The following is a 14,754-nucleotide window of genomic DNA, read 5'->3' on the forward strand; positions in this document are numbered from 1 at the left end:
AGAACATTTTCCTTTTTATTGAATCTTTGTGGGTCATAGTCCTATATGTAATGGTATCAGTGGGTCAGAGCACATTGCCAGTTTAGTTACTTTTTGTACATTTTCCAAATTGCTTTTTAGAAGGACTAGACCAATTCACAGCTCCACTAATAGGGCATCAATGTCACGTTTTCCCTTCAGCATCTTTCACATTTGTCATTTTTCTTTTTTGTCAACTTTTCCAATTTTATGGCTGTGAGGGTACAACATCAGAGTTGCTTGAATTTGCATTTCTAATTATTTGTAGAACATAGCTATACCTGTGGAAAGCTTGGATTTCTTCCCTTGAGAACTGCCAGATTGTGGGTAGTTCTAAGATGTGAACCTATGTTTTAAAAATGATGTCTAGAAAAAAAGAGATTATATAATTTCCCTTAGTGTTATGTGGTTAATTTAGCAGGTTTTTTTGGGGGGGGTTAGGGCAGTTGGGGTTAAACGACCTGCCCAAGGTCACATGGCTAGTTTTTGTGTTAAGTGTCCAAGGTCAGATTTGAACTCAGGTCCTCCTGACTCCAGGCCTGGTGCTCTATTCACTGCATCACCTAGCCGCCCCATAATTTGGCAACTTTTTAAAAGGGAATTATTAATGATGTATAGCCATTTCCCACATACTAAGATTTTATTTGTTCTTAAATTGTGCTCAATATATTTGACCCAATCTATATGTTTCTCAATGTCTCATTTTGAGTTGAATGAACACATAACAGTTTTGGGGGGAAACATTTTATCTTGAATTTCAAACACTAACCAAAAGAGCATTTCCTTACACACAATGTAATACAAAAAAGAGGATCCTATATAAAACTGTGAGTCTCCATTTTATGGTAGCTTTATTCGTTAAAATATATAAGATAAATTCTGTATCTCACTTCCAAAACCATGCTTTCACCTGAAATTCCTTTCATTCTGTGCATTTAAAAAAATGTTACAAGGCCCAGTTTTTTTTGGCCGTCACTATTGCTAGATCTGCCCCACCCTGCCTAGACTTTTCCCCTCTCCCACTTAAGTAAAAATCTAGAGAAAGAAAACAAAAACAAAAACCTTCTTACAAACAAGCATACTCAAGCAAAATGAATCCTGATAGTGGCCAGATCCAAAATACATGTCTTTTTACTTTCATCACTTTCTCGTGAGGAGATGGGTTCCATAATGGTTTATTGTAGGTTCTCTTGAGACATGGTTGCTTAGTGCATTAATCAGTTCTCAGGTCTTCAAAGTTGTCTTTCTCTACGATAGCGCTGTCCTTTGTTAGTTGTTTTCTTGCTCAGTTCACTCTACATCAGTTCATACTACCCAGGCTTCTTTGTAACTGTCTTTTAAAAAAATTTCTCATGTCATAATTATCATTCCATCCATTACAGTCATATAGCACAATTTGTTCAACCATTCCACAGTTGTCTAACAGGCAGCTTAAGGTGCCTTCTTAAATTCTGGTTCTTTTTTTCTTTTCCCTTTTAGTTTCCCCTGCAGCATCTGAGAGTTTGTATTGTTACTCCCCTTCAGTATTATCTTACATCTTGTATCCCTTTCCCCCATTACTTCCTGTCTCTTTGTTGAGTTTGATGTATTTTCATTCAAAACTCGTGTGTGTGTGTGTGTGTGTGTGTGTGTGTGTGTGTGTGTGTGTGTGTGTGCGCGTGCACGGGCGCGCGCTGCTCTCCTTTCTTCATTCCAGATAGGAGTGAGGTTCATCTGATAGCTATCCTCTCCTCCCCCACTCCATATTTGTATGCTTTTCTCAGACACCTCTGTTCTGAGAAACAAGTTCCACCCCCTTCTTCCTTTCTACCCTGATATATTCTGTTTACCCTTTTAAAGCCCTCAGAACAAAACCATTCAATCCCTAGGACCTTTGATTTCTTTATTAATTCCCTCAGTGTCTTTTGAAGATACTAAGGTTCTGAAGAGACATTTGTTATTTTCTTCCCATTAGCAATAGGTCACTAGACAGTTACTTCCAGGTACTCAAATAAATTCACCTTTTTAGATTTCTCTGGACTCTTGTGTTTGTTTCATAGTTTTTCATCAGAAATTCTTGAAAGTCTTTTGTTCCATTAAAAATTCATTTCTCCATCCCTACACCTACCTGCACATAGGATTATATTCAGCTTTAAGGGTAGGTTATTTAGGATTGTAAATCTGGCTCCTTTGCTTTTTAGAATATTCTCTTCTAAGATCTCCTCTTAATTATTAGAAACTGTTAGTCTTATGTGACCCTGATGGTCATTCCTTGGTCTAGAGCTGCTACTTTTGAATTAATACATAATAACTAAATAGTGTCAAAGTACAGGTAATCCTGCACCTTGACATGTGGTTGTATCCTTTGGGCCTCTGGCCACTGAACTTTCCCTGGGTTAGCTTAGTCCAGCTTTCCCCCCAGGGCCTGACTTATAACCACTGTCTTTCAGTCTCCCAAGATTTTGACTGTGGGGAATTTGGACCCAGATTTCTTCCCATTTTTACTTTTCTATCCCCTATCCTAAGGTTATCCCTGTTTCTTATCCTAGCTCACTATAAAGGATGAGCTTTCTAACATTTAGTTTCCAAACAATTAAACAGACTAACTTTAAAAACAGAACAAAATTATTTTAAGCAGAGACTGGGTCATGAGTCAAGGATATGACCAATGAGGTTGTTTCTCCTAAAGATTCTTTGATTTAGTGGTTGTTACTCAGATGATATTATACAGAGTCATAGTATTTCATAGCTGGAAAGGATGTTAACATTAGTACAGTTCTCTTTTTTGTAAAGGTGCTTGAAGCCCAGCGAGATAATGATTTCTCAAGGCTGCTCAAGTAATGGTCAAGCAAAGCAGAGTGACTCCAGGTCCTGACTCCAAATCTAGTGCTCTTTCCACCATGTGATATCACTTCTATATCCCACTTGTCTCTTAAAATAAATTTTTATTCATATTTTTTTTTACATCATGTTTAAACCCTCTCTTATTCCGTATAACAAAGAATAAAGAAGGAAAAAAAAAACGGTTCAACAAAACTAAATGAAGTATCAAAGAGGTCTAATATTATGGGGAGTGTTCCACATTCATAGTTCCTCCTATCCACAAAGAAACTTGGGGTGGAAGTAGGGGAAAAGGTGCTTTCTTATTTCTCCTTTTTGAGACTTGGTCATTATAATTTCACAGCATTCAGTTTCAGTTGTCTTGTATTTTTTTTCCTATTTACATTGTTATTGTATATTGGTTTCCAGGTTCTGCTTATTTCATTTTCTGTCAGTTCACATAAATCTTTCCAAGCTTTTCTGTAGTCATCATATAACCTAATTGATTTTTAAAAAATGTTTTTTTTTAAAAGTAGTATTGAATTCCTTATAATGGTTAATAGTTCTACTAATATGCTTTCTAGGATGTTTGTTTGTCAGTTTATCAAAGGTTTCTTATTTTTTCAACATGAGAACTCATTCCACTGAATCAGATTGTTACAGAGAACTACTAGGCCCATCAAGTGTAAATAGGTCATACTACTAGGATATGTCAGAGGCAAGATTTGGACCTAGGTCTTACTGTCTCCAAGGGTAGTACTTTATTATGCCATGCTGCTTCTCACGTTAGTATTAATGTAGCATTAAAATGGAAAATAATTTAGCTTTAAGGAGACATTGTTGGGGCAGCTAGGTGATGCAGTAAATAGAGCACCGGCCCTGGAGTCAGGAGGACCAGAGTTCAAATCTGGCCTCAGACACTTAACACAAAAAAAACCTAGCCATGTGATCTTGTGCAAGACACTTAACCCCAATTGCCCTCCAAAAAGCAAAAAAAAAAAAAAGACATTGTAAAGGAAATCATAGTAGTGGACGGAGCATTTGTCTTCGAAGTCAGGTAGTCTTAGATTCAGATAACTGTGATCTGTGGCAAGTACCTCAGCAGCTCAGAGAGGGGTTGTGATTTGTTGGTGGAGGCTGGGGCAGAGAATCTTTTGCACAGTCATTGAGCCTTTGCCTTTTCAGATTTTTTTTAAAAGATACAATTTTTTTTCTCTCCAAGATATCATGGTTTTTGAAGATGTAGAATAAATGGACATTTTTCTTTATAGAACAAATAAAATTTACTTCTTTTGTGCTTCTGCAGCATGCTTAATTTAAAAAAATATATGACACTATAATTTTAGTAACAAGAGGACAGTCATAATCTTTCACCTTGTAGAATTTGCTAACGTAACAGACTATAGTTTCTTCAGGAATTGTATTTAAAAAGAATACTTAACTCTGTAATAAGGTTGACAGTAATTATTCTAAAATTAAGTACTAGAGAAACCTAACCACAATTATGACCCTTTTTTTATTCTCAACATATTTCATGCCTCTTTTGTCGTCTTAAAAATTATGATTTATATTTAAGGATTTATCTTAAATTCAAATCATTTTAGCTTCCTTTTTCATTCTACAGGATCTGCTTAAGAAAAGATTTGATGGGTTTTTGAGTCCAAAAAAATTCAGTAAACATTTATTACTTGCCAGGCAATGCTAAGCTGTAGGGGTACAATTAATCAAAAGACAGTCCTTGCCCTCAAGAAACTTATAGAGAGCTTTGGAGACCACACACCAGAGGAGGCAGGAAAGCAGTGAGATGAGGGAGAGAACACCAAGGGGGCATCTTAATCTTCTTCAGTGGAGTTGAAACCAGGCAGGGCAGCAGATGCAAAGTGGAATGAGCCGAGAGTCCAGTTTCTGCTCTCTGTGAAGGAGGGGTTTGGTACTTTGCTCTCCATACCTCCATTCTGAGGGGAGAGGAGGACAGAAGAAGTTAGTGTTAATCAAGGCTTGAGACGCAGCATGATGGTGAGTCTAGAAATGAGGAACTTACCCTGGGAGGGGCATCTTGTTCTGTGGAGTTGAAACCTGGTAGAGCAGTAGGTGAAAAGTGGAATTGAAAAAATATCTTGATTACTTCATGCTTAGTTTAGAATATTTAAATTAGCCTTCTTCATTTTAGACTTTATTTTATTTTAAAATGAATAGAATTGTGTTTAATTTATTATTATTATCATCACCATATCATTTTCACTTTTCTTGGAGTTCAGAAAGAAAGTGTTGTGACAAATCACTATCCTGTTGTATTCAGACTCATATGGACCATTACACAAGTGTATAAAAGAACTGCTTTTTGTTTTAAATTCTCTATAGGCTCACTGAAAGCATCTTCCATGCAATTTAGATAGCAGACAGGACAGTAGAAATGAGGCTTCTTGTCTTGTTCTGCATGATTTTTATCTCCTTAGAAAAGTCTGTACCTGGAAAGCTTTTTGTTTCACTATATAGCTTGGAGATCATGAATATTGAGGGTGAACATCTATTAAGATATTGTTCATAAATTTTTATAAATCAGTGTTATGTCTGGGTAATTGTGAGTAATATTTTGGTCTATGCTTAGGGCAGCTGGGGGGCAGTGGATAGAGAACCGGGCCTGGAGTCAGGAAGATCCAAGTTCAGTTCTGGCATTAGACACTTAATAGCTGTGTGACCCGGGGCAAGTCACTTAACCCTGTTTGTCTCAGTTTCCTCATCTGTAAAATGAGCTTGAGAAGGAAATGACAAACCACTCCAGTGTCTTTGCCACAAAAACCCCAAATGGGGTCACAATTGGTCAGACATAACTAAAATGACTGAACAGTGGTCTAGTTCAGTATAATTTATTGGTAGAATCCCCAGAATATTTTCAGTGTCTTTATTTGTAGTGTGGAAAGGTTTGCCAGCCCATTAAAGATTATGAGCTGAGTAATTTTGGCCCTTGGGTCATATATTCCTGGGTATTTGGTAGGTACTATGTTTTCTACAATCCGCAGAAATGTATTGCATTCAAGTGCTTCATTGTAGCACTTTATTACTGTTATTTTTTGGACTGGATCTATTATTTTATTCATATAGGAACTTCTTGGTGAGGAAAATCCTTCCACCAAGGCATATTGGCAACTGTTTCTTCATGCAGAGACTTAAAAGAGTTGCCTGGGTCAATGAGAACTGCCCTAGGCTGTGCAGCTAATATGTGTTAGAGGCAGGACTTGAACCCAGATTTTCCTGACTCCAAGGGCAATATTCAGAGCCCAACATTTTTAAACATTTATTTTCTGTTTAAAATAGGAAAAATGTAGGATACCCAAGTTTGGCTTAATGATTTATCCCCTTGTCTTAAACACTTGAATAATTTATTGAAGCTGATGTTTTTTTTTTCTTTCTTTGCCTTTTTTTTAGGTCATCAGGCGATTGAGAGAAAGGGGAGAACCGGTTAGATTGTTTGGAGAGACAGATTATGATGCATTTCAGCGTTTAAGAAAGATTGAGATTCTCACACCAGAGGTTAACAAGGTAAGTTGACAGATGAGAACCAAATAAATATTGGTGTTCCATATGTAAATAATGGGTTGTGTGAACAGAGTATAGCAATGTGTAGAGTGTATAAAACTACATTTTCTTGTATGCATTGGATGTACTAATTGCCAGGTTATTGCTGGCAAATTCAGTTTTGATCATGGCAGTGGCTCTTAGAATAGAATCAGATTATTTCCCTGGCCCTAGCTCTGTTCCATAGGCAGTTAATGAAGTTTTCTTTTTCATCTCTGTCATGGTCTCAGGCGCATCTGATCCTTTGATAGCAGCACTGGATGCTTGCTATTTACTTTCCACTATTCTATTTTGTAAAAGGACAGTATCGTGGAATTGGATGCCTTAACATATTTTTTTCCATAATTCTCTGATTTTAAGGGATAAGTTTAGTGCATAGGAGGGTAATGTATATTGCCTACCAAGTAGAATGAAAAGGGACCTTAGAAGACACCTTGTTCAACCTCTCAGCTCCCCTTTACAGCATCCTAATAGGTCATCATCTAGACTTTGCTTGAATACCTTTTTTTTTTTGGAGGGGAGAAGGCAGGGCAGTTGGGGTTAAGTGACTTGCCCAAGGCCACACAACTAGTAAGTGTCAAGTGTCTGAGGTTGAATTTGAACTCAGGTCTCCTGACTCTAGGGTCAGTGCTCTATTAAGTGCTCCACCTAGCTGCCCCCTTGAGTACTTTTAATGACAGGAAACTCATTAAAACTAGATGAGTTCCCCATTTTTATTTTTTGCCTATTTTAATTATTAGAAAATTTTTCTTTGAATTGAGCTAAAATTTTCTGTCCTCTTTTTTAGTCATTTGTCTTAGTTCCATCTTAGCTACGTAGAATAAATTTAATCTTTATTCCAGATACCAACCATTTTAAGTATTTGAAGGCAACTCTTATTTCTTGCAAGCCCTCCCCACCTTGCAGTATATACAGAAACACATGCTCTTACTTATCTCTTTTCCAGATTAAATATCCCCAGTCCTTTTAAGCATTTCTCCTATGACATACTTAACAGACTTGTCATCATTCTGGTTATTCTCCTCTAGTTTCTAGTTTGCCTATCATACCTTTTAAAACATCCTAGAACCAAACACAGTGGTGGATTGATTAGTGCAGAATATCATGAGATTGTGTACCTTTTTATGGATGTCTTCTTTCCAGGTTGATAGCAGTTCACTAAATATAGTAATACTCTTTTCCTAAGATTATTCAACCAAATACAAATCCACCTACTGTACTATCTTGTAGTACAACATTTCTCCATATTTTCTCTACAAGAATATGTTAAAATTTATCAGTCTTTCATAGTTGGGTACTCAGAGTAAAGCCCTGTGACATTCAAGAGGGTGATTCTGTGTGTTTTCTGATGGATGAGCAAGGAATTTGTTTTGAAAGGAGAAAAGGGACTTGGGAAAATTGAGGTGAGGACAGCCTATGTTCAGTGTTGCTCTATTATCTCACATGTTGAGAGAAGGTGCTCTCTCGGGTCAGAGTGGGGGCCTGAAAATTGACTGGTGTAAAAAACCACAAGGTATATAAAATTTAAAGTAGAAAATGTGTGAGAAGTTTCAGTAAGTACAGACTTTGGGTCTCTATTCCTTGAGAAATTTGTAGCACTAGACATGGAAGATGATCTTGAAGATGATTACTTAGATTTTAGCTCTCTTGATACTTTTCTTTGTCTAGTCATCAAGTTGATGTTAGCATAAACCTCTCCTACCAAAAGGTTTGCATTTGTATTGACTAGCTATTCCTTCAAGCCCAGATATGCTTAGAAGATTTAATGGTGAGGACAATAATGGTAACTGTTTTAAGAAGTTTAGTTCTAATTTGAATCACTTTCTTCAGTTAAGCTTATTTAAACTTTCAAATTCAGTTTCATATATTCATTTTTTAAAAATGCACATAGAATTTGTACTTGCTAGTGTGGTTTAATTAACCTAATTAAAATAGCTAGTTAAAAACTAAAGATGAAACTTCCTCAGTGAAATTTAGTGTTAATGATATCTTCCTTTTCACTGTTCCTAGGGTTTGAGGAATGACTTGAAGGCAGCTTTGGATAAGATTGATCAGCAATACCTTAATGAAATTGTTGGTGGTCAAGAACCTGGAGAAGAGGACACACAGAATGATCTTAAAGTCCATGAAGAAAACACCACTATTGAAGAATTAGAGGTAATCTCTGTAAAAATCAATGAAATTTAGTTGTTCTGTAGCAATTATTTATTCACAAGACATATGTATCTCATTTTAAAACTCAGTGATTTTGATGTTCAGAAGTATAAAATTTGAAGAGTTCTTTTTATTTCTTTAATAACTACTGTGTGTCTAGGTCTAGGTGATGTGCCAGTGTTGAAATGACTCTTTTCAGTAAGCATTTTTCTTGTGAAACTATATATGACATTAAAATTTGAAATGATGTGTGTCTAAAAGCCAGCTTTGTATGTATGTGTGTATTCTAAGCATATGTTGTTTTAAAAATTTTTAGGAGAAAAGTCTTTTCTACTTATTTTAAAATTCTGTCAGATTTGAAAACTGAAGCAATATTGAACAGACTTAGGGATGTAAAGTGAACTTCATGTTTTTTTCATATTTTAGGATATATATATATATATATACATATATATTATATACATATAGTCTGCATTTTGCCTTTTGCTCTCTACTAAGAGTTAGGAGCGCTTTTTGTTTTCTTCCCTTAGGCTTTGGGAGAGTCCTTAGGAAAGGGGGATGATCATAAAGACATGGACATCATAACCAAATTTCTTAAGGTAATATCTTTTCTTCTTAACGGGCTGACTGATAACACTTGGCACTGAGGACTCTCCTTATGTTTTCAGATTGTCAGATTTTTAAGATTTGGGAGGAAAACAGTCATCTATAAAAATAATAGCTGACTTTAATATAGTGATTTCAGGTTTACAAAGTGATTAATTATCTTTATTTTCAAGTCAACCTTGTTTGGTAGATACTATTATTACTTCCCTTTTATAGATGAGGGAAACTGATGTTGAGAGAGCTTAAGTGACTTGTGCCTAGGACATATAGCTGTTGAATGTTATATGTATAATGCAAGGAGGTACTTGAATAGAAAGCTTAATCAAAGAAAACATGTGCTCTCTGCTTTCATAAAATTCTATTCAAAGATGGGTGCATTAAGGTAGAAACGTATAAAATAAAAAATCAACAGTATGAGCAAGAAAACAAGGATGCAGAAAACTATTTTTATCCAGCAGTATACATAGCTTTTTTTCCCCCGAGTTTTTAAATATTTTCTTAATTGTAGAAGGATTCTCTTTTTCTCCTTAAATTGGAAAGAATATAGGAGAAAAAAATTTTGACTGAGAATTCAATTCAGTAAACATTTATTTTCTTGTTGTTGTTTAGTCATTCAGTTGTCTGCTGACACATGGTGTCACATGACCCCACGAACAAAGTCTTTGTGGTTTTCTTGGCAAAGATAATGGAGTGGTTTGCCATTTCCTTCTCCAGTGTGTCTCCATTTTACAGATGAGGAACTGAAGCAAATAGGGATTACATGACTTACCCAGGGTCACACAACTAAGTATCTGAGGTCATATTTGAACTCAGGTCTTCCTGACTCCAGGCTCAGTACTCCAGCCACTGTACCACCTATCTGCCCCTTAAACATTTATTAAGCACCTACTATGTGGCTAGGCTTGGAATCATGTGGAAGAAAGGTGATTATATGAAGGAAATGCTAAGGTGGGCGGAGGCAGGAAGATAGGGTAGTAAAGGGATATATGTAACACACCCACACCCACAAAGGTGCATATGTATTATCAGTAAACACATACAGACATTATCAGTAAATCTTCCCAGCTTGTCTTTGCTGATCCCTTTGGAGGGAACTATCCTATTAGCTGAATGTTTCCTGATAGTCTCCATTTATTCCTTTATTTCCTTACCAGTTTTATCTTTAGCCTTTCCAAGGAATTTGGATGCTATTATGTTTGAATCCTAAAAATACTCTTTTGTTAGGATTTAAATGCAGTATCTTAACATTATTTTAAATGCAACTGAAGATAGAGCATGTGTATATATTTGTCAAAAATCAATAATATCTGTTTCATTTGGTCACTTTTGCTCTAACCTAGCCTTCTGAGTGTACCCCTACATGAACTTTTTCTATGTAGTTGGTGCTGAGTTGCTGAGAGGGCTTAGTTGGAAATGTTGGGGAAAGGGATGGAGAAGAAAGGTTATAATTGTATGATCACTTTCTCTTTTTGCCCTTTTTCTTTGGGTGACATAGGGTAGCACCTTTATTTCACTAGTTGTCTAATGCTCAAATGCCCTTGCTGTCATAAGCATTAAATGATCACATTAATTGAACATCAGTCATGATCATGATACTGTGGAAGACACTTTGTAAATCTATAACTTTGTGGTAGAAGTGTGGTAGATACATAAAATTCATTTTTTAAGGAGCAAAGAAATACAATTTTAAGAAGTTTATAAGTTTGTTGAGTAGCATAAGGGGAAAAAAAGAACAAGGTATTTGAGAAATACGGTATTTGATGATCCTGCAATAAAATTATTTGATTTTTTTTTTATGGCATGGAAGTAACAGTGGGCTCTTAGCCCACTTAGAGGAGCTTTGAGTACTAATCTAAGAAAGGATTGGATGTTAATTGTTGGAGAACTAACTTGGTTAAATTTAGAGAGTCTTATCACCAGGTTGTTTTCATTTTGATGAATATTTTTGGCCATCACAGCCCTTGAAGATTATCTTCCCCTAGCTAACAGTTATTTCATACACTACCTACACTATCTCATTTGAGCCTCACTTGTAATACAAAACCCAAAGGATTATTTTTATTGTTAGTCCCATGGCCTCATACCTAGACAGTAGTCTTCTGGTGGGTCTCTCTTTCTCCTATCTCTCCCCACTGGACTCCATCCTCCACTCAGCTTTCAAAGTACACTTCCTGAAGTGTAGGTATGGCCATGTCAGGCCTCACTTTCCTCACTCCCTACCCATAATCCTCCTTGACTTTTAAAGCCCTTCATATAACATAGTCCCTTCCTACCATTCCAGCCTTCTTATAAGTTACTCCCTTCCATTTACTCTATGATCAAGTGATACTGGGATTCTTGATCTTCCTGGAATGAGATACTTTATCTCTCAGCACATTTTTTCTGGCTGCTCACCATGCATGAAATTTTCTTCCTCCCCACCACCACCTCCTTTCTTACTTTCCCAGGCTTCCTTCAGGTCTTACCTAAAATCTTACCATGTGCAAGAAGCCTTTCTTGTCCCCTTCAGAGCTAATACATTCACTCCGAGATGACCTTTAGTTTATCCTATATACATCTGGCTTGCACATAGTAGCTGTTTGCATGTTGTTTTCTCCATTAGATTTAGAGCTCCTTGAAGGCAGGAACAGTGTTTGCTTTTCTTTGTGTCCTTGGCATTAGCACAATGCATGGTACATAATAAACACTTAATTAGTGCTTATTGATTGACTGACCTCTGATGTTGCATCTTGTCAGTGGTCACAGTGCTAGTGTCTGGGACAAGAGCCTAGCCTTGTAGCATGTTGTTGGCTCTCCTAGATGGCTTCTCTGAAGGCATAGGAGAGTTGCAGTCTTTGTCAGTGGAGAGAATACCCACACTGATGACAGCACAGGCCATCGAAGCATACTTCATCATGGTGGCCTTGTAAGTAGCTGAGTGGGTACTAAAAATCTTAATAAAATATAGTTAATAAAAATTAGTGCTCTTAATTTCTTGCACCTTGTGTGTGTTTCACAGCTTTGACCAGTAGGTGGCAATGTGGTATAAATCTACCCATTCTCTTTACAGTTTCTTCTTGGAGTTTGGGCTAAAGAACTCAATGCTAGAGAAGATTATGTAAAACGCAGTGTGCAGGGTAAACTGAACAGTGCCACTCAAAAACAGACGGAATCATATTTGAGACCACTTTTCAGAAAACTGCGAAAAAGGGTAAGGGACATCTTTTAACAGTGCTTCTTTTTGCTGATGTTTAGTAGAACTCAGGTTTTCCCTTTTCAGAATAGATGTTCTTTTTTAGGACACTGAATGGATTCCCAAATTAATTAGCTTATTTTTTTCTTTTCAGACTCTTCCTGCCGACATTAAAGAATCAATAACAGACATCATTAAATTCATGTTGCAGAGAGAATATGTGAAGGTATGAAACAAGGATACCACATGCTGGGGCTTGAAATTGTGATTAGCAGCATGTCTATATTAGGTCCTTTATAGCATTCATATAATTTAGGTTTGGGGGGATCTTTATGAGATATTGGTATGGATATGAGAATCAGCTGGTCACACTTAAAAGTTGGCTCTCCCCCTTTGCTGCTCACAATGATCTTTTGGCCTCACTATCCCTGCTGGCCCTTGCCCAGACTTGGGAACATCACCTCCCACTTGTGTGCACCTGCACAAGTCATCCTGCATGCTGAGCATGCCACACTCCAGGTCTCAACTCAGATGCCAGAGGTGCATCTCAACTGTTAGTGATTTTTTTCTGCTTAAATTGTTCCTTGTACTCTTTGTGTGTGTGTGTGTGTGTGTGTGTGTGTGTGTGTGTGTGTGTGCATGTCCCACACCTTCATCCTCAAAAGGGAAGATTTTGGAAGGCAGGGGCAGTTTTATCTTTCCCCAGAACCCAGTGCAGTGCCTTTCATGTAGTAGGTGCTAAATAAGTGTTTGTTGAATTGGATTGATATCTAATTTAAATATGGGGGGAAATTAATAGTGCTGGATATGAACTAAGGCTTTGAGATCTTAACTGTGGGGCTCTTCCTTTGGAAAAAAAAAAAAACAGCAGCTTTGCTGAGGATTTTTGAGTCAGTATATAGACATACAGTAAACAAAAAGGTTACATTTTGAAAGTTTGTTTTTAAGCTAGTAATTTGAAAATTGGGAACATTTTTCACATAGCAGCAATGCTATAAATGTTAGTTATTTCCAGGCCAGTCTACAAATACCTACTTAATGTTGAATTACTAGTATAATTGTACTACAGTACCTAATCATTATTTATAGCATTGTTTCTATGTGAAATAATTTTCAGATTCCATCTGAGGATTCCAGAACCACAATTTCCCACACTGTAGCCCCATAGACCAGAGCACTTCTTTTCTCAATTCAGTAAACATTTATTAAACACTCTTACTATGTGTAAGACCATCTCTTGTCCCCCTACTCATTGACCTGCCTTTTTCCAAGACCCCAACAGATTTGGGGTTTGGGAGAGGACTTTGATATTCTAGGGCCCCTGAGATAGGATTTATGGATCTGTTAATTCACATGAACATATATGAAGACTTAGGATTATTTACTAACATAAACGATGCATGCCTTTTCTAAGGCATATTATTTTTAATTACTTAATGGAAAATGTGTGGCCCTTCATCTTGCAGCCTTCTCCCAATATTAAATACCCAGAATCTGATCTCAGATTATTTGGTTAACTTTGTATTTATTTACTTCATAAAAACAAAGAGAACGTAATTTGAACATTTAAACTAGTTTGTTTTGTAATCTGCTGAAACATAAGTATTGAAATTTTCATCAGTCGACCTATATTATTGAAATTATACATATGAGTCCCTATGATAAAATGCTGAGTTATGTAAGAAGCATCCATACCCTTTTTTAAACCTCAGAAAACCTGTAGGCCTGGAGCAAGTTTAACTGTTTATTCTGGCAAAATAATTTTCTGTAAAAAGAACTCTTGAGTTTTACCCTATTTGTAGCAATTGATTTGTATATATTTGGAAAATAAAAAAAATTTCTTTTTTATTGTGAATTTAACAATCACTAAGAAACAAAAGCAAGAAACAAGTTTGTATAAAAAACAACTTTTGTTATATATAGTTTATATGCATAAATATAATAAACGTATGCTTAATTTTTATATATAACATGAACACATTGTGTGTTTATATAGTACTCATATTAAATTTAGCAATGTAGTAATTGCTGTATTTATCAGTCTTTTCTTCAGTACTTTTTCGTTTTATTCTCTGCATTTTAAATCTAGCAGATTTTGAGCTTTTGAATTTGGACCTGTGTCTTCATTGATAGAAGGAATCGCCCTCTGGCGACATGAATTGGTGGTTGCTTTGCAGCAGAGCGGCCAGGCGACTTTCCTCGGGTCATTTTGACCTAGGTCTTCTTGACTGCAAGCCTGACTCCCTGTCTTTCATGCTACATGGCCTCTCACATGTAATTATTAAGATTCTTTTGAGGTTTAGTCAGATAAGCTTTTCTAAAACTGGCAAGGTCAGATATTTAAGATTTGCTTCTCTGCTTTCTGGTTTGTGTTTTTTCCTCCACCGATGGCTGGAACTGTTTTAGAAAAGCCTACTTACCTCCAAGAA

The 14,754-nt window shown here is 36.4% G+C and overlaps 1 protein-coding gene across 4 annotated transcripts in view; it reads left to right on the top strand.

Annotated features, from left to right (window-relative positions):
- The window catches only part of LOC138176001 (pre-mRNA-splicing factor 18), a 66,897-nt gene that overhangs the window by 34,739 nt on the left and 17,404 nt on the right, over positions 1 to 14,754 (top strand). For all 4 annotated transcript variants that reach the window (XM_069106678.1, XM_069106680.1, XM_069106679.1 and 1 more), the window contains 5 exons: positions 6,244 to 6,357; positions 8,404 to 8,550; positions 9,078 to 9,146; positions 12,203 to 12,343; positions 12,480 to 12,551. In XM_069106678.1, coding sequence (XP_068962779.1) covers positions 6,244 to 6,357; positions 8,404 to 8,550; positions 9,078 to 9,146; positions 12,203 to 12,343; positions 12,480 to 12,551 — 543 coding nt within the window. The remainder of the gene's footprint in view (positions 1 to 6,243; positions 6,358 to 8,403; positions 8,551 to 9,077; positions 9,147 to 12,202; positions 12,344 to 12,479; positions 12,552 to 14,754) is intronic.

The sequence above is a fragment of the Petaurus breviceps genome, unplaced genomic scaffold (assembly GCF_028583685.1).
Source record: "Petaurus breviceps papuanus isolate PSGF00001 unplaced genomic scaffold, PetGlider_PUasm1.0 80, whole genome shotgun sequence".
In the NCBI taxonomy this organism is placed as follows: Eukaryota; Metazoa; Chordata; class Mammalia; order Diprotodontia; family Petauridae; genus Petaurus; species Petaurus breviceps.